At 56.7% G+C, this 18,091-nt stretch overlaps 2 protein-coding genes across 2 annotated transcripts; both read right to left on the bottom strand.

Moving 5' to 3' along the window:
- Nucleotides 1–1,200: 1,200 nt before the first annotated feature.
- CD79A (CD79a molecule) lies at nt 1,201–4,502 on the bottom strand. Its single transcript, XM_082676146.1, has 5 exons — nt 4,405–4,502; nt 2,752–3,045; nt 2,309–2,427; nt 1,703–1,771; nt 1,201–1,573 (listed from the first exon to the last, which is right to left on the bottom strand). Exons 1-5 carry the CDS (start codon nt 4,478–4,480, stop codon nt 1,460–1,462), a joined length of 672 nt encoding a protein of 223 aa, XP_082532272.1. The 5' UTR covers nt 4,481–4,502; the 3' UTR covers nt 1,201–1,459.
- Nucleotides 4,503–8,389: 3,887 nt separating this feature from the next.
- Nucleotides 8,390–15,791, bottom strand: RPS19 (ribosomal protein S19). The gene is made up of 6 exons (XM_082677882.1): nt 15,706–15,791; nt 15,168–15,238; nt 14,794–14,894; nt 9,809–9,992; nt 9,327–9,381; nt 8,390–8,454 (listed from the first exon to the last, which is right to left on the bottom strand). The coding sequence occupies exons 2-6, from the start codon at nt 15,236–15,238 to the stop codon at nt 8,428–8,430; spliced, it is 438 nt and encodes a 145-aa protein (XP_082534008.1). The 5' UTR covers nt 15,706–15,791; the 3' UTR covers nt 8,390–8,427.
- Between the last annotated feature and the right edge of the window lie 2,300 nt (nt 15,792–18,091).

Here is an 18,091-nt window from a genome sequence, read left to right as displayed (position 1 = left end):
GCCCCCGCCCCGCCGCCCCTCCCCGCTTCCTGCCCGCGCCCCGGGCCCGCCCGGCACCTCCGCCTCCTTCCCCTTCTCGCCGCCAGCCCCGCCCCTCCTTTCCCCGCTCCGCCCGGGACCCGCCCGACCTCTGCCGGCTTAGTCCGCCTGCCCGTCCGCGGGGCGCGGGTTTCACCTTTCTCATATATGTCTGGCGTCGGCCATCACCTCCCTGGCGAGGCGGGGGGCCCTGCGTCCGCCTCAGTCCGCGCAGCAGCTGCCCCTGCTTTCCGTCTCTGTGTGTCTCTTGGTCTTCCTTTTTTTTTTGCCTCTGTGTGTGTCTGTCCGTGTTCCTCTCTTTGTGTCTGTCTCTCTTTTTCCGTTGAGGTCTTTCCCTCCCGCTCCCAGGCCCCTGCTTCTCCCCGTTGTCTTTTCAACTCTTTGTCACTTTCTTCCTCAGAGCCTTCTCTCCCCATCTCTGGGTCTGGATCTTTCTGCATCGCCATCAGTCATTTCCCCAACTGTTGCTTACCCTAGAGTCTCAAGGGTCAGCCTCTCGATGTCCATTTTTCTATGGACCCTTCTTTCCTTCCCGTCTCTTCCTGCTGTCTCTCTGTCTCTCTCTGATGCCCTTTCTCCTCAGTGTCTTTCAATTCACTTGCTCTGTCTCTCCATCATTATCCTTGTCTCGATTTCCCTCCCCTATCTAGCTCAGAAACTCTATCTCTGTCCCTCTCTGTCAACCGCCTCCGGATTTCCCCACCATCCCCAGTTTAGGGCCACAAACTCTCCAAATCCCACTTCTACAAGTCCACTCCCAGAGAACAGGTGTGGCCATGGTCAGAATTTGGTACCAGTCTCACCAGACAGTCCACTGTGTCTTTGGGACTTAAATACGCATAAATGACTATGGTTACCTGGGTCCCCTCTGTGTCCCCCTCTGCTCAGGCACATGGCCTGGGTTGGGGACCTTCCCAAGACACTTCCTGGTTCTTCCAGGGGACAGCCAAGACTGGCTACCTGGTCCCAGGTGTGGGGAGTGGTCAGAAGCTGGGGGAGGAGGGGGCTGAGGTCCTGGACCTCTGGGTCCCAGAGGAGGAGGGGGAGTGGTCCCCATGAGATCCGTGACTCCTGCGAAGGTCTGCAGTTGGGAAGGATTTATTATCACTAAGTGGCCATGACAGAGCAGGGAGGGGGGAGGTGACACTAATGAGGCTGGTACAATCAGCTCCCCTAGAAGCAGCGACTAAGGGCTCATTACCCGCTGGATGGGGGGGAGCCTGGGAAAGGCAGTAAGGGGAGGATTGAGTTAGGGTGTGGGGAGGGGATGAGGACGGTCTAGAGGGAAGAAGAGTGGCCACTCCCAAGGGGGAAGTTGAGTCAGGATACTCCCAGGAAAGATTGTGAAAAGAGAGCGGGTCCCAAGGAAGTGGGGTGAGACACGGTTTGGGTGCCCAGCTGGGGGGGCAGCCCGGCTGGGTCACGGCTTCTCTAGCTGAACGTCTCCGATGTGGAGGCTACCCACATCCTGGTAGGTGCCCTGGAGGCCCCGGGAGATGTCCTCATACATGGAGCAGTCATCGAGGTTCAGGCCCTGGGGTGGAAACGGGGTGGTGAGCCTCAGGGCCCGGACGCCTGGGTCCCTGCTTCCCGGCCAACCTCAGGGAGGAACCCCGTAAGAGCCCCGCCCACAGACACGCACCTGTCCCCACCTTCCACTCACCTCATAAAGATTTTCATCTTCATAGTCATCCTGGACATCTGCCCCGAATTTCATGTTCTGCCACCGTTTCTGTTGGGGAATTGGGAGCCTCCGTGAATGGGGGAGAGAATGTGTTTTCAGACCCTCATGGAGGCCAGGAGGTGCTTTACCAGAAAGGGTAAGGGACATGCCCAGAGCCACATGTCCTGTAAATGGCAGGTCTCTCTGGGCCCAAGCCAGTGCCCTTTGGGCTGTCGCCACTGCCTGTTCTTCTCCACGAATAACAACAACAATAATAGTAAATGGCTGTAGTTGCCCCGCGCCCTAAAGAGAGACTGGTGCTGGCCAGAGACTCTGGGAGGACACCAGCCCCCATCTTCCCTGGCCTTGGCTACATCTGGAGGCGACAGCACTCCTGGGTAGATGGGGAGAGTTGGACATCTCTGTGGGGGGCGGGGAATGTGAGGACACCCCTGGGGGGAGACTGAGCCAGGACGCCCCTCCGGGCCCAGCGCCATGTAAAATGCTTTCCTTATATTAAATTCCTGACCCCCTCACAGCCCCTATGGGGGGGGGCTGCCATTCTGTCAAGTTTTAGGCGGGACCCTGGTCCCCGGCGCGGCTCACCCTGAACAGCAGCAGCGTCCCAGGCACCACGGCGCAGATGAGTAGGATGATGCCCTCGGCTGTGATAATGTTGTTCTTGGTGCCCTCGCCCATGTCCAGGAAGGGCCTGGGGAGTGGCTCTGTGAGGAGGGAGTGCCGCTCAGAGCCCAGCGCCTCGAATCCTCCCCTCGCCTCCCGGCCACACTCGCATCGAGGCCCAAGACCACTGAAGTCCCCACCTTGCAGGTGAGAAAATCAATCAGCCACCGTGTGTGAGCCGGGGAGTGAGGATGCCCGAGATGCAGGAGCTCAGGCACTGGCTCCACCCCCCCACCACCACCACCCCCTGCCCCGGCCCCTGTCACAGGTGAGGAAGCCAGCGGCCCTAGCGGTGGAGTGGTGTGCGCTCACCACGCACGCGCACGCGGAGGTATGGCCCCAGCTGTGGGGAGCTGTGCACTCACCACGCACGCGGAGGTAGGTCCCACAGGAGCGCTGGACCTTCTGGCCTTCCTTGACCTGGCACCTGTACATGCCCCTGTGGCTCTTGGTCACCTGCTGGATGACCAGCTCTCCCTTGGGGCCCGGGCTTGAGAGCTCCATCATCGGGGGCCACGTGGAGTTGCCCTGGAGGATGCGCCACCATGTGATGTTGGGGTTGCTGCCGTTGTGTTTGCACAGGAGGCGGACCTCGTCCCCAATGCTCACCGTCACCGATGGTGGGCCCCAGTCCACCCACAGGGCCTGGCACCTGGGGCCTGCGGAGAGGCAAATGCGTGAGGGACCGTGAATGGAGACACAGGCCCAGCCCGGCCCCTGCTTCTACAGCGCTCCTGGCTGTGTGTGTGCATGTGTGAGTGGCGGGGGTGTGTGCAGAAGAGTGTGAGTGACACACTGCTGGGGGGTCCGCACTCGCCTCTCCAGAGCCACCTCCTGCCACCCTCTCCATCCTGCTCCGAGCTTCGGCCCCACTGAGCTCACTGGCACTTGGATAGTCGGGTCCCCAGTGCTAGCAGTGCCCCCCAGGCAGCTCCTTCTAGAATCAGTTTGGGCATCACCTCCTCCTGCAGGCCTTCCTAGATTATTTTCTCACCCCAGCCCCAGCCTGGCCACACACCTGGCGCTTTATATATTGTGTATAACTGTCACAGAACCCTTAGACGTCGGTTCTCTCATTATCCCATTTTACAAGTGTGACAGCCCAGGGCGGCAGGAGTGGCTCAGGGGTTCGAACCCAGGCCCCCTGGCCCTGGGCCGCTTCCTGCCGGTTTGTGAGTCTGTCCTGCCCTGTGACCCTGGGCCTGCCCCTTGTCCTCCGTTTGCGTAACTTTGTGTGTGTCAAGCTGGGTGCCAGGGGTGAGTTCAGTGTTTGGGCTGGGCTGGGCGTTAGGGGAGGGCCTCAGCTAGGTGGTTGGCGGGAGGGGGCTGGGTGGCCCAGGCTGGGGAAGCCCCAGTTCTTGTGCCACTATCCCCGCCCTCCGCCCCCTCGCTGCCCTCGGGCCAGTCCACATGGCTGTCTGTGGCGGGAGGAGGAGAGAGGTGGCGGCAGAGGCAGCAACCTGAGGGTCACGGACTCCAAACTCAGCTCCCAGTGGAAATTTGGGGTGACTGGCCACCTCTCTAAACTCCGTCAAACGGGGTGCTCACAGCCCTGCCAGCTGGCCTTGCGTGAGAGAGGAAGGGGGAAGGTCACCGGCTCCCCCAGCACTGAGAAGGGGTTCCCTACCTAGGGGATGGTGACCGGGATTCAAGGCAGAGAAGGAGAAAAGCTTTTTCTCCCCTGAAACTGAGCACTACCCACAGTCCCCTCCCTGCCCCCAGCTCTGGAGCTCAGTCAAGGGCAGCCTTAGTTCCTTATTTTGATCTGGGGGGACGAGGGGGTGCGGAAGGTGTCTCTCGTCCTGCCTCCCCCACGGGGGATGCCCCTTCAATTTCGCTGAGCCCCCCTCCAGCCTCCCGTTGGCCTGCTTGGGACGGTCAAGCAGATGCAGTTTCTACGGGGTCTTTTCTAGACCCCTCCTGCCAGCTCCTCTCCCGTCCCCACTGCCTGGGCCCTCTCAACAGTCTCCCAGTTCCCCCCCCCACCTGCCCCCAGCACCTGCCTGTTGACCACGTACCCATGCTAGCAGCGAAGATCAAGAGGAGAAAGATGGTGGCATGCGGGGTTTGGCGGGCTCGGGGACCCCCAGGCATCTTCTCCCAGTGGGTTGTTTTGTCTGGGTAGCAGCGGCCCTGGGGTACCAGATCCCACCTCGGCCGAGCCCCAAACCCCGCCCCACTTCCTGCCCAGCCCTTCGGAGATGGGCTCCACTGGCCCCGCTGCTGGGTCCTTTGGTTGTCAGGTTGGGGGCAGCCCCTGCCGGGAGGCTTCAGGCCGTGAGTGGGGAGGAACTGCTCCCTGCACCTGTGGCCGCCACAACTCCCCCGAGAGGAGGCTGCTTGGGTGGGGGAAGAGGTTGGTTTAAGGCCTGGCTCGTCACTGCAAAGGAAGCCCGAGGGAGCCAGAGTTCGGGGTGCCTGCTGCGCACAGGTGGTCAGGGGACGCGGGTGGCTCCGAGCCTGGTCTTTCCTCTCACTGGCCTTGGGCAAAACGTGTCCCCTCTCTGAGCCTCCGTGTCCTCCCTCCTTGGGGTTGGAAAAGAGGATTTAAAGAGGTTGTGCATGCACAGCACTGAACACAGGGCCTGGCACGTAGTAGGTGCTCAGTAAATGTTAGTTACTGTTAATGCTCATGAGGAATACGTGAGGCAGGCCCACCAGCTCCGTGACTAGGTGGTGGCTTCCCTTTCCAAGATTTGGCATTTTTAATTCAAGAGATAAGGATAAAAATATCTCCCTGATGTTGTGACATAAGTTGATGTTCCCGACACCCAAAGGGCCACGATGGGCTCTTTCTTGGTGTTCTTTCAGCCTCTCCACAAGTGGGCAAGGTAGGCCACCCCCCATTTTACAGTGGAGGAAGCTGAGGCCATCACAGAGAGGGAACACCATCACTGTTACTTGCCCAGTTTGTACAGTCTGGTGGTGGAGCAGGGATTCCAAGTCACTTATGTGTGACCAGCTTCCTTTGAGCATTATTGTAGGTCAAGTGGGAGGAAAACGAGGCCTGAGGGGTGGGGGGTGGGGTGGGGGAATGACATGAGGTTGTTTAGATGTTTGTGAGCAGTTAGGGGACCATCTCATACATGCGCGCGCACACACACACACATAAGGAGACACCATGAAAAAATTCACGGCAGGGAGATTTTTGGTAGCAAAAACTGGGAAACAGACGAAAAGCCCATTTACAGGAGAAGGGATGCATAACTTGAGGTATAGTCAGTCAATGGAGTAGCACACAGCAGAAGAGGCCGAGCTTTGCTTGTCGACATGGCTGCATCTCAGAAACAACAAGAAAATGAGAAGAAATGTACTATGACAGGATCCGGCTGGCTTGTTTTCAAAAGGCAAAACAACAGTGTGTGCTGTTAGGGACACATGTGTCTACAGTAAAGGTGTAAATGCATGCAGGGGAGTGATACCCCACTCCCGAGAGGGGTTACCTCTGGGGGAAGCAAGGAGGTTGCGACTGGGAAGCGTACACAGAGGGCTTTGTCCGTCTTAGTTTTATGCCTTGCTTTACTTTTTAAGCTGGGTGGTGGGTTCATGGGTCTTATCTATTTATTTATTTTTGGCTGCGCGGGGTCTTCGTTGCTGTGCGCGGGCTGTCTGTAGTTGCGGCGAGCAGGGGCTACTCTTCGTTGCGGCGCACGGGCTTCTCATTGCGGTGGCTTCTCTTGTTGCGGAGCACGGGCTCTAGGCACGCGGGCTTCAGTAGTTGTGGCTCGTGGGCTCTAGAGCACAGGCTCAGTAGTTGTGGTGCATGGGCTTAGTTGCTCCATGGCACGTGGGATCTTCCCGGACCAGGGCTCGAACTCGTGTCCCCTGCATTGGCAGGTGGATTCTTAACCACTGCGCCACCAGGGAAGTCCCATGGGTCTTTGTTACACTATTATGTATATATACTGTTTTGCATGCTTGAAGTATTTTGTTTTTTTAAAAAAAGGTGCAACTGTCACCCACACAGAAGAACATGGGCCTCAAGAGTTCACACCTCCTGGGTTTGAATCTCAGCTCTGGTCATCTGAGCCTCAGTTTCTCTTCCTGTAATCTGGGCATAACCTCCCTACCTGTGAGGCTGTAAGAATATCAGTGTGCTTAGCACAGTTCCTAGGACACAGTTCCTCTTCTCTGGCCCTCGGGCCTTCCCTCCTTCCCTCCAGGGACCCAGGTGTTCTGTTGGGTCCCTCTCTGTACAGCAGGTCATTAGCCCCTCTGTACTAAAGTTCTTCCTACAACCCCCATGTAGGAAGAAGTCTGGATCCAGACGCTGCAGCCCTTAGGAATTCACCTCCTTCAGCATCCTTCCTGGCTGAGCCGGTTTCCAGGCCCTCGACTGCCTCCCAGTGGCTGAAGCCGCCGCATCGTAGGCCCTCTCAGGCTCGCTGGCCTGTCTGGGCACCTCCACCTCCCGCTTACCCAGCACCCTGGTATCTGGCACTGTGTGAGCAAACCAGACGCTTGGCATTGCATTCCCAGGACGACTCTGGGAAATATCTTCATCCTCAATCAGCAAAAGAGGAAACTTAGGCCCCAAACAAGGACTGGCTGAAGGCCATGCCCAGGAGTGTAACCCTTTGGGCCTAATTTTCCCTTCTAAGGGACAGTGCCCTGCAGTGGCTACAGCCCGGGTCCAAATGCTGGCTTTGCCACCTCCTGGCTGTGGGACATCAGGCAAATTACCCAACCTGTGACCGATCGTCCCCATCTCCAAACTGCGCCTTTTGGTACCTATTTCAGAGTATTAAGTGATATATTTATAAAGCACCTTGCACGTGGCAGGCTCTAGTCCAGTGTTTATTCAGATCAGATCTTCCAGTCCTGACAACTTCCAGGCTGGGGGAAACGACACCTCCATCCCCCACTGGGTGCAGGGGACTCTTTGGTTTGATACTTTCCATTTTGGACATCTCGGTGCATCAGGTGTGCCTTTGAGCCAAGACTCGGCATCTCCCCGAATCCCTCAGGTAGGGGTAAGCAGCTTTACGGGCAGGAGCACAAGGCCGAGGGTAAGTTTGCTCAAGGGCGCACAGAATTTTGGGCAGTGTTGGAATTTGAACCCAAGTCATTGGGAGTTCAAAGCCAGGCTTGGCACTGGAAGGAAATGGCTTTGATCTGAGGAGTAACTTGCGATGGGGGAACCTCAGGGGTCTTGGCCTAGCCAGCTCAGGCCCAGCATCTTAGTTTTCCCCAAATGGGAGGTGGGCCAGGTCTCAAAGCGTGAAGGGGACCCTTCCAAAGCTTAGCACCTGCCTACTGGAAGCCCTTTGCACCTCCCACCTGGACCAGGAGACCAATCACAGGTGGGGCTCCCGTCCCATTAGTGCAAAGAGCCAATCAGCATGCAGAACTGTGGTGGGGGGCGACACCAGGAAGGCCCTGGGAACTTGGCCTCTATGCAGGGGCCATGCCCCTCCCTCTGGGAAGGAAGTAGCAGCCCCCTGCCCGCTGGGTCCCTGCTGCAGCTTCAGCACTGCATCCCAATTCTTGGGGCAGGTACAGCTAGCTCCATCTTACAGCAGGGCCCAGGCCAGAGATCCCCAAAGTGAAGGCTCCCGTGTAGGTCAAGAAAAGGACGTGTATACTAGGCAGGTCACCTTGGGCTGGAAGCACACGAAGGACCGCCCCGAGTGACGGCTTTCCTTGTCCACTTCCTTCCAGAGAAGCAGCACCTGAGCCCCAGGGCCCTCCTGTTTTGTTCCAGCAGGGTCCAAGGCTCCACGTGGGGCCACTGCTTGAACTTTCCTTTTCTTTTTCTGAGACCCGCAAAGGCAAGGTGTGGGAGAGGAGCAAGGGCCCCCTGGGTCTTGCACCACCGTCTCGCCCACTTGGGGCAGAACCGTGTGAACCTGGAAGGCCAGGCCTCAGGTTTCCGAGGCTGTTGAGTACCACAGCCATCCAGGAAAGGCCCTGGCCCCCCTCTTTCTCAAGGGAAGGGAAGTGCAGTGCAGCACTCCTTCCTCTTGCCCGGTCACCCCCCAATCAAGAGACCCAGACCAGGACTACGAACGAGGCAGTTTATTAACCCAGCATCGTTTGTTCTAATGCTTCTTGTTGGCAGCTGCCACCTGTGGAAAAGATGGACAAACAGTTAAGATCAGTTGTGGGGTCTGTGTTCAAGCACGTCACAGTAGCTCCCCAGTAGCTATGGGGTGCCAGGCACCCTGATTCGTGGTTTACATGTATTCATCTCATCCGATCCTCACAATCTTGGGTATCCTCCTTTACAGAAGGATAGAACTGGGACTCTCAAGGAAAGAGAGCGTTGTCGTGTGTTTCCAACATCTGCCCATCACTCCACACTGCTGTTTGTGCCAGGCCCTGCTCTGCCCTGAAGAGCCACCTTCTCACTCCAGGCCACCCCCAATCCCCAGAGGGCTGACACCTCCGTTCTCTTCTGACACTTAAGTGACTCAACAGTCCAAGACTCCCAGGAGGCCTGAGTCAAGAGGTCATGCCAGACCCCGGGGGCCTCTGTTGACGTAGCTCATGGAATCCTCACAACCTCCCTCCGAGGCAGCCAAAAGCAGATCTCTCTACAGGCGGGGAGCCTGGCTCCAGGTGAAGGGACTCTGGCCCAGGGTGTCTACAGTCAGTCAGCATCTGGATGGAGACCTGGGTTCTCAGGCACCCCAACACTCAGTAAGCATGAAGACTAAGGAAGAAAACACTGCAGCCGGGATCAGAAGGCTGACCAGGAAGAGGGAGTCGCGTGTGCGGAGCGTGCCCTGCAGAAGCCAGCCCAGCGAGCCGCACCCTGGGCCTCCCTTCACCCAGGCACCTGCATTTTCAACCAGCCCCCACAGGAAGTCTGTCAGAAACGTTCTTTCTCCTGCACCCTCCTCCCCTGGGCTGTGCCCCTCCAGGGGAGGAAACTCCCATCTGACAAAACCCAGGCTCCAGAAACACCCAGGCGGTGACTGAGGTACCCAGCCCTCACCTGTCCAGCGATTCTGTCCAGATCTCTCTGTCCCTGAGGTGTTAGTTTGCGGCCCCTGTGGGAGAGAAGGGTCATATAGCCCCAGGTGAGTGCAGGCTCCCACCAGCGTCCCTGATCCCTGCCAGGCCTCTCCTGGACACGAGCCAGGCTTTCCAAGAAGGCACCTGGCCACAGGACCACATGACACCAGCCAAGTCGCACTGAGGTCCCTAGTCGGCTGCATTCCAACAAGCTGGAGGCTGGAGTGGGAGCTCCCCTGGGAGCTGATGGGGTGCCGTTTGTGCAAGCATTAGATCAAAAGCCCCGAAAAATCAATTGGGAAAAGCTAACGAGCAGGATAATGAAAGCGGACAGTCGCTAAATTACCTTCCTGGAGCCTGGAGTAGTTAGCCAGAGAGGTCGGGGGGAGGCCCCGCGCTGTGCACTATTCTGAAGAACCCCCTGCCTGGCTGGGGGGCAGGTGCACCCCCCCCCCCACTTACCCATCTTGGTCCTTTTCCACCATTTTCAGCCCCTCCAGGGCCTGGAGGACCCGCCGGGCCACGCTCTTGGAGCCTCTGCTGAAGTGGCTGGGCATGACACCATTCCTCTGACGCCCCCCGTAGATCTTGGTCATGGAACCAACCCCAGCGCCGCCCCGGAGGTACAGATGCCGTGCTGTGGAAGCTGGGTGGGAGGCAAGGGAGACTTGAGAACCCTTCTCAGGCAGAGAAGACGCTTCTCCACAGCTGAGGCAGCCTTAGGAAAGGGCCTTGCTCAAGGTCACAAATCTAGTTGTGTGCGGCAGCAGATTCTCACCTCACCGTTTTACGGTCAGGGAAACTGAAACGTGAGGATGCACGCCAAGCCCCCGTACCTGACCACCCCCCAGTTCAGGAGACTGGCGCGCACAGGTAGTGGAGGGACTGCCGTAGCCACGTGACCAGGCAGGCAACCCGCCCCCCCCTAGGGACTTGCTTAGCTGTTAGTGCCCAGCTGCGCTGCGAGGTGGACCTGAGGTTCTGTGGGGAGAGTCTAGCAAATGTTTAAGCCGTGACTGTCCCCCTTCATCTGCCTGGGAGCTCTGAAGGGCAGCAGAGCTGGAGAAGAGACCTACTGATCCTCCCACACCCCAGCGCTGGAGAGCTTAGGTAACAGTGGTAGCAGAGCTGACATCCTATGCAGCGGATGTTCCCAACCTGGAAGGTGCGTCACCCACTCTGTGGACTGGGATTCTGGTCCCTTGACGGGCTTGGGCAAGTCCCTCACCCACCCTGGCCAGCCTCCTTGGAAATCCTCTTCTGTTCAACTGGAACACGTGCCTGCCAGGCCCTATGCCATCTGCTTTTCACTCTCTTGTGTGAGGCGGTAACATGGCCTTAGCAGCCCGCCCGATACTGTGGCCTTGGCAAGTCACCTATCCTCCTCACCTGAGAACCGGGACAAAAAGTACCTCATTGAGCGCTACTGTGAAGATGCCATGAACGCGTCAGGTGCTACTTTCCTGTATGGAAAAGGTTAAATTCCACAGAGTACTCCTGGGCTCACGCCACAAGCTCCGTAGGGACAGCCCCTCCAGAAGGTTCTGCTCTTCTACCTCAGGGGGCCACTGAGCTTTGAAGAACTGGGGCCCAGACGCTGGCCATCACACAGCCCTGCCTGGCTGAAAGCTCAAAGGTAGGGATTCAGATCACCCCAGAGACCAGCACGTTAGATTCCCCTTAGTCCTGAAGATGAACGGGGGAGCCGAGGACTCATTCCTTCAATAATGACTTGTGCCAAGAGTCCCGGGGCGATGGGCCATCTCCATGACCCGCCAGTGTCCTGAGCTGGGGGGAGGGGGAAGTGGCCAGGTGAGGTAGGCTCCTCCTTCCCTCCAGCTGCCCCTCCCAGAGCAGTTCCTGCGCACAACTTGTTCTCAGTCTCTCTCCTGCCCTCTAAGACCGTCTCCAGATACAGCCACAGGCTTCAGGGGCCAACAGTGCAGCACAAACCATGGCCACTTCTCCAGGACCACTGTGCAGCCTCTCCCTGATACCACTGCCTTTGTCCTCCGCTCACTTTAAAACCACTCTCCTTGGTTCTTTTCGTCCTCACCCCACCCCCCAGGTCTGGGATCTGACCCTCTTCCAGGCACCAAGCAGCCCACCCACTGCCAGGATCAAGAGTCACCTGTTACAAGCCACCCCCCCACAATCTTTCTGCCAGGTGTGACCTCACGGAAAACTCGCCTTGAAGACCAGTGCAAATGCCCAACGGCTACGGCCACCCCCCCGCACCTGTCTGGTCACGCCCTGGCTCTAGGTGGAGATCTGCTCTCCCACTTGGGCTGCGGAAGTAAGAGCCTTACGAAGGGGCTGAGATGAACACTCCTAATTTCACGAACGCCTGGAAGAGGCTGCACACTAGAAATGAATCTTGCTGAACCAGGACCAGCGCTCAGCCCAATCTCAGCACGGAAAGGGGCGGGCTGTCTGGTACATGGGGTCTGAACCCCAACACTGCTCCCTGTGAGCTGCGACAGAGTCCACCCCCTTCAAGTGGTCTGCGCCATGGTACTAAGGGGAACAACTTACTTCAACCCTGAGCAGTGACTGGCAAGGAACAAACTCCAATAAAGCTCAACCTTAGTTTCTCCCAGGGGGAGCTTCACGTCTTTCTTAATGACGCATAAAATTATCTGGTGCGGGAGAATTCCCTGGTGGTCCAGTGGTTAGGGCTCTACCCTTTCACTGCAGGGGCCTGGGTTCAATCCCTGGTTGGGGAACTAAGATCTTGCAAGCTGAGCAGCACGACACACACACACACACAGACACAGACACACCACTCAGGCGCCCCAGTCCAACAGCTGCTCACTCACCGCTGGACACCTACTGAGACACACACTGTGTTCTTATCCTTACCTCCCCAAGCAGACCCTTCTGAGAACTGAGGTCAAGAAGCCTGTCTAGGGCCACACTGCACCACTCCCTTTCAAAGCCCTGCAGTGGTCCCCCCTTGACACTGCTCCTCCCCCTAGAGCACTCTCCCCACTCCCCTGAAACAGGCTCTCTCTATCTCTACACCTCACCTCTCACACACACTGCCCCCTACACCACTGCCTGGTGAGTGCTCACCCCTACAGCTCTGCAGCTCTTGCGGACCACCCTCAAGGCCCTGCCATCTACCTCTGCCCTCTGTATCCCCCATACCTGAGGTCAATAGCTGTCCACACCGTGCTGGCTCTTATGTCTCCAGCATTTGACCCCCACTGCCCTGTTACCCTCACTGCCAGAGCTCAGCCTCCCAGGACAGGTCGCTATCCCACTGTGCTTCAGCCCCAAACCCCTGAGGGGGCCCACGATCCAGAGGAGGAAAAGCAAATACGGCAGACTGTGGTTTTGGAGTCAGCCTGCCACACCCTCCCACGGCCGTCACAGGTCTGTATCTCACTTTTCTCCTGGGTAAATGACTATCTCCTATGACTCCACCTGTCCAGAGTATGGACTGACCAAACTAAGTGGGAGCACTCTCGACTCCAACAGAGGTCGGCAGACTTTTCCTGTAAAGGGTCGGAGAGTAGACCATGTAGCCTGTGGCATCGGCAACGCTTGCCTGTCATGATTTTATACAAACAGACATGGCTGTGCCCCAACAACGCGCACACAACACACCCTGGTCTAGAACCCTTACACTGTGCCACTAGGGCAGCCGGGGAACTGAAGTCAAAAGCGAGCGTTGGAAATGCCAAGGGAGAGCAGCAGGGCAGGCAGAGGACGCACACCCAGCGTGATGTGTTGGCGAAGGCGCGCAGTGGGCAGAAAGGGGCCGCAGCAACTGTAGAGACGGCCAGCAGGCTCAGCTCGGTGTGTGTTACCCAGGGTCCTTTCCCCATTTCCCCTTAATCTCTCCCCACCTAGAAAAATAAAGTACAAAACGCTGCCAAGGGGACAGAGCTGCCCCCACCTCCAATCACGACAAGAGTCGGGTAGACTGTGGCATCAGCAGCTGGCAGACCACAAGCATGTTAACCTCCCTGACATCAACTGCAAATCGGGAAGTTTTTGTTAGGTACAGGTTATACAAAATATGCGTATTCACTTGATCAAACGGGAAAAGCTATGAGATTCTTTCTCCTCATCTTAGATCCAAAGTTGCCTTGCTTGACCTATCGGCTCTTGGGGCATCACCAAAGAGCAGTCAGGACCAGGCACGCCTTGCTTCCCAAGATGGGTGGATGACAGAGGTAGTGGTGGTCTCGTCCAGGCCCCGTCACCACTGATTGTGCGCCCAGGGAGGTCAAGTCAGCTCCCCTTCACCAGACCCATTTTTCTACCCAGATATGCTGCCCATCCCACTCATCTCAGACTTGACCTTTTAGTCCTCAGGGGTCAGAGACTGTGGCTGAGCATGCTGGCCCCTACGCCCAGTCTAGGGCCTGAAAGATTGGCCCACCATCTACAAAATACTTCATGCTCCGAGGTGCTGGGCACCTTATACCAAGGCCAACTCTTCTCAAGGTCATTCTGGAGTTTTGTCCTAACTCTGCTTCCCACCTACAGACAAGCTCTGGTCAGGACAGAGCCCCCACTTCACACAGGATGGCTGAAGACAGGAGAGGCCGAGAGCCTTTAGTGAAGGCCCTGTGCAGAGGCTGCCACCTTGGCACAATCCAGCCTTGAACCCCATCCCCTACTCCCAAGGTAAGCCTCCGTGGGGGTGACTGGAGAAACTTGAAACATTAAAGACAGATGAGGCAACACTAGCACTAGGACTATGCAATCAGGGGCTACACTTAAAATCAGTCCTTCAGGGGCTTCCCTGGTGGCACAGTGGTTGAGAGTCCGCCTGCCGATGCAGGGGACACGGGTTCGTGCCCCGGTCCAGGAAGATGCCACATGCCGCGGAGCGGCTGGGCCCGTGAGCCATGGCCGCTGAGCCTGCGCGTCCGGAGCCCGTGCTCCGCAACACGAGAGGCCACGGCAGTGAGAGGCCCCCGTACCGCAAAAAAAAAAAATCAGTCCTTCAAAATCATTACTAAAGAATTAATAAGATAAGAAAAGGGACCAGTACGGGGTGACCATAAGGTTTTCTTCAGGGCACTTGAGGCTTGCCAAGATCTAGAGCAACGAGTGACCTGATCAGATCTCCAGCCCCTTAGTTACGAACAACTCATTTAACAAGACAGTCTAGTGTGACGATCTGAATAAAACAGACCCATAAGCATTAAAAGGACAATGCCTCTCTCTAAAATGAACCACCTCCAGGCAAAATACGAACACTCTACTCATTTGTCCCTGGGTCCCCCACAAGACTCAGAGGAAAGCACAGGTCCTCACGTGAATCTCTTACAAATGAAGAAACAGATTCAGAGTACAAAATAACTGAATGTCACAAAAAACATGCAGTGATAAAGTCAAAGATTTCTCTCTTGTTATTTCTGGGGGCAAGAGCTCACAAAGGGGACACCCAGCCCCCCACGCCCCAGCCAAAGGCCCCAGTTCCTCACCAGCTCGTGTGTAGAACCAATTCTCATCATAGGGAGCGAGCTCTTTATGCTTGGCCAGCTTGACAGTGTCCACCCATTCAGGGACTTTCAGCTTCCCGGACCTGGGACCAAGACAGCGAGAAAGGCACAATTCAGGAGTCTCCACAAACTCCATCCCAATTCGCTCCCCTCAACACAACTGTAGATCAAGAAGAGCCCAATGTGTCCCAAAATACAAAGAGACTGAAACTCAAACACAACTCAGGCCTCATGTAGAAAGGATGGATCCCACAGAGACCTCCAACAAGCCTCCCCAGACTGAAAGCCTGCGGGCGCTGAGGGATCAGGCAAAGGCGACAGCCTCCACCCACTCGGACCGCAATCCCCACACTCACTTTTTGAGGAAGGCTGCCAGAGCTCTGACAAACTCCTGCTGGTTCACGTCCTTTACAGTAACTCCAGGCATCTGCGGGAAAAATCGAGTATGTGAACACAGGATTGATGGAGACGACTGACAAGGGTCGGGGGCCAGCCCCAACGCGATCTAAACCGTCGCACTCTCCTTACTTCCGAAGGCCCTACTTCAATTCCCCGCTTTAAAGACCCCTGCGCCTGTGGGTCCTACAGAACTCACTGACGCCCATGGTCTCTCCGGGTCGCACGAACACTACCTGCCCCCGTTTGTGAAGACGCTGTATGACCCCAACCCCTGATTCTGGGGTCCCCCGCACTCCCCGCTGCCCACCAAGCCCAGCCTCGGTTCCCGGAGAGCGCGAACCAGATATGCCCGGGCCTGCAGCTCGCACGTGGCCTCAACTCCAGGGGGCGGGGCGGCCCCGCGCGGGTACCCCGGAGCTCCCAGGCACACGCTCCGGGATCGCGAATCGGGCCCCGACACCCCGCACCCGGTTCGGACCGGAGCACTCAGCTTACCGTGCGGCCTCCAAGCTGCCAGCCAGGGAAAAGGGAGCAACGGGGTTTCCCGGGCGCACAAGTCGGGCGTTGGTTATCGCGAGAGTTCCGAGAACTCGCGAGAACGGGGCTAGGAAAAAAGCGGCCGCGCCTCTCTCAGGGCAAATGTGGCTTCCCCTCCGTGAACGTGGGAGGGTGTGGCGTGAGGGCGGAGGCTTGTTTCCTCCCCGCCCTTCCTTCTCCTGCAGCTTGAGGAGCTCTCGTCTTGAGTTGGAGGGAATGTAGCTTCGTTTGCGTTGATCATGCATGGAACAAACAGCGGCGGAGACTGTATCTCCTGGCGGAAGTTATGGGTGGGCAGGAAATAAAGAGACCTGGCTACTCCTGGCGCCACCAGCGGGACGACCACTTTTCCGGGTGGAAGTGGCTTTTCTGGCCGGAAGTGGGGCTAGTAAGGGCGGAACTGTGACCGGGAGAGCAGGGGAAGGGCAGCGAAGAAATGTGGCCACCACCTACCCTTCCTCAACCAGCAGTACTCGCGAGAGCGGAAGGGGACGGAAGCCGCACCCTTCTTAGGGCGGAAATTGCTTCACCACAGCCCAGGAGAGCGGAGTGGGAATGAGGCAGTGGAGGCGGGGAGCAGATAAGGTCAGGGGCAAAGGGACAGAGGCGGGACCTTCCGAGAAGCTCAGCTCTGCCTCCTAGCGCCTGAGTCTCTTCGCAGTTAGTGCACACATATTAATTCTATCAACAAATACTTTTTGTGTGCCTACTCTGTGCAAGGCACAGGTAAACATTATGTAGTATTACGTGCATTATCTAGTTTAATCCTTCTAAGGTCCAACACCCAAGAACACAAAGAACACACCTGTGGTTTGATAAAGTTGCTAACTTGCTGCAAGGAGAAAACATTTTTTTTTTTTTTTGCTGTGCGCGGGCCTCTCACTGTTGTGGCCTCTCCCGTTGTGGAGCACAGGCTCCGGACGCACAAACTCAGCGGCCATGGCTCACGGGCCCAGCCGCTCCGCGGCATGTGGGATCTTCCCAGACTGGGGCACAGAACCCGTATCCCCTGCATCGGCAGGCGGACTCTCAACCACTCCGCCACCAGGGAAGCCCAAGGAGCAAGCATTTAATGTGAATCCTAATGTAAACCATACTGTGTCAGTGTAGATTCAGCCGGTGTAACAAATGAACCACTCTGGTGTAGGATGCTGGTAGTGGGGGAGGCTGTGGGAGGGCCGGGGGACTATGAGAACTCTTACTTTCTGCTTAATTTTGCTGTGAACTTAAAAACTACTCAAAAGAAAAAAAACCCACCTCTTAAAAAGTGGTTCGAGGGTAGGAAGTTGTTTATGTTGTGATGAGGGGAGAGGCCACGTTAAAGTACATTAACTCTGTAGGAAAAAGAAATTCCTAAGGAATCAAGACAGCGTGGTTCACTTAGTCATCTATTCTGAGAACCCACAGAGGAGTTGCACGCAGGCCCTGCCCTCTGAGAGTACTTATTCTTGGAAGGGAAGACATAGTTGGACAGAGATGGGCACAGCTCAGGGTGATGAGGCCTGCAAACTGCGGGCCAAGGGCCCCTAAGGAATGTAAGGAAGTCTACCTAAGGGGCTTATCAGAGACATTGTCAGATGAAAAGGATGGGGGTCTATGCAGGGCATGGGTTATAGGACTGTCCATGTGTCTATATTGGCGGCTGCAGAGCCAGCTACACAATGGGACGGGGATACAGAATGAGGTCTACATGGCCCAGGCAATGAGGGTCTGAGTAGAGAAACTGGATGGGCATGGGTGGTATGATGTTGATTCTACATTGCTCAAGGAGTGTGGTCTGGAGTGGAACAGGTTCACATAGGGCTGACATGAAAGGAAGCATGGATTCCCAAAGGGCAGAATGTAAAATGAGCTCCTGATGTGAAACATGGGTGTCTGTGGGGGAGACTTGTTTGGAGAGAGGAGCAGGATGGTGCTTCACATCTGGAACCTCACTGGTTATTTCTGCAGAACATCAGGATGGTACATGAAGGAAGCTTACAAGAGGGATGATTTACTCAGTACCCTATTGGACCTGGGCAACACCTTTCCTCACCTGGCAGTGGGTAATGGGAAAGGAAGTGACACATGAAACAGTGCTCACAGTCTGTTGGCTTTAATCTCCAAAGGCTGGTCAGAGGCCAAGGGCCCGCTGGCTCCCCACAACCACAGGTGAAGGATGCTGCAGCCAGAGGAGCATGAGCAATCTGTAAATGTGCCCTTTTCCCCACAGCTGACCTCTGCAGAGCCTCCACCCTTCTCCCTCAGGCATCAATGGGGAAGCCCTGACAATCTGATAGACAAAGTAGGCCTAGCCAGTAGTGTAAAAAGCCCTGCCAGATCTGACAAGAAGGGGAGATGGGCT

The sequence above is a fragment of the Grampus griseus genome, assembly GCF_964374135.1.
Source record: "Grampus griseus genome assembly, chromosome: 19".
Lineage (NCBI taxonomy): Eukaryota > Metazoa > Chordata > Mammalia > Artiodactyla > Delphinidae > Grampus > Grampus griseus.
This window is presented reverse-complemented; position numbering and strand designations above follow the sequence as displayed.

Excerpts from the sequence above, each read along its gene's own strand:
- CD79A (XM_082676146.1), bottom strand. The coding sequence starts at position 4,480 with ATGCCTGGGGGTCCCCGAGCCCGCCAAACCCCGCATGCCACCATCTTT. Across the intron at positions 1,772-2,308 it reads GGACGCTGCTGCTGTTCAGG|AAACGGTGGCAGAACATGAA; the intron begins GTGAGCCGCGCC and ends ATTCCCCAACAG. Across the intron at positions 1,574-1,702 it reads AAGATGAAAATCTTTATGAG|GGCCTGAACCTCGATGACTG; the intron begins GTGAGTGGAAGG and ends TTTCCACCCCAG.
- RPS19 (XM_082677882.1), bottom strand. The coding sequence starts at position 15,238 with ATGCCTGGAGTTACTGTAAAGGACGTGAACCAGCAGGAGTTTGTCAGA. Across the intron at positions 14,895-15,167 it reads CTGGCAGCCTTCCTCAAAAA|GTCCGGGAAGCTGAAAGTCC; the intron begins GTGAGTGTGGGG and ends TCTTGGTCCCAG. Across the intron at positions 8,455-9,326 it reads TGGACAGAATCGCTGGACAG|GTGGCAGCTGCCAACAAGAA; the intron begins GTGAGGGCTGGG and ends TCTTTTCCACAG.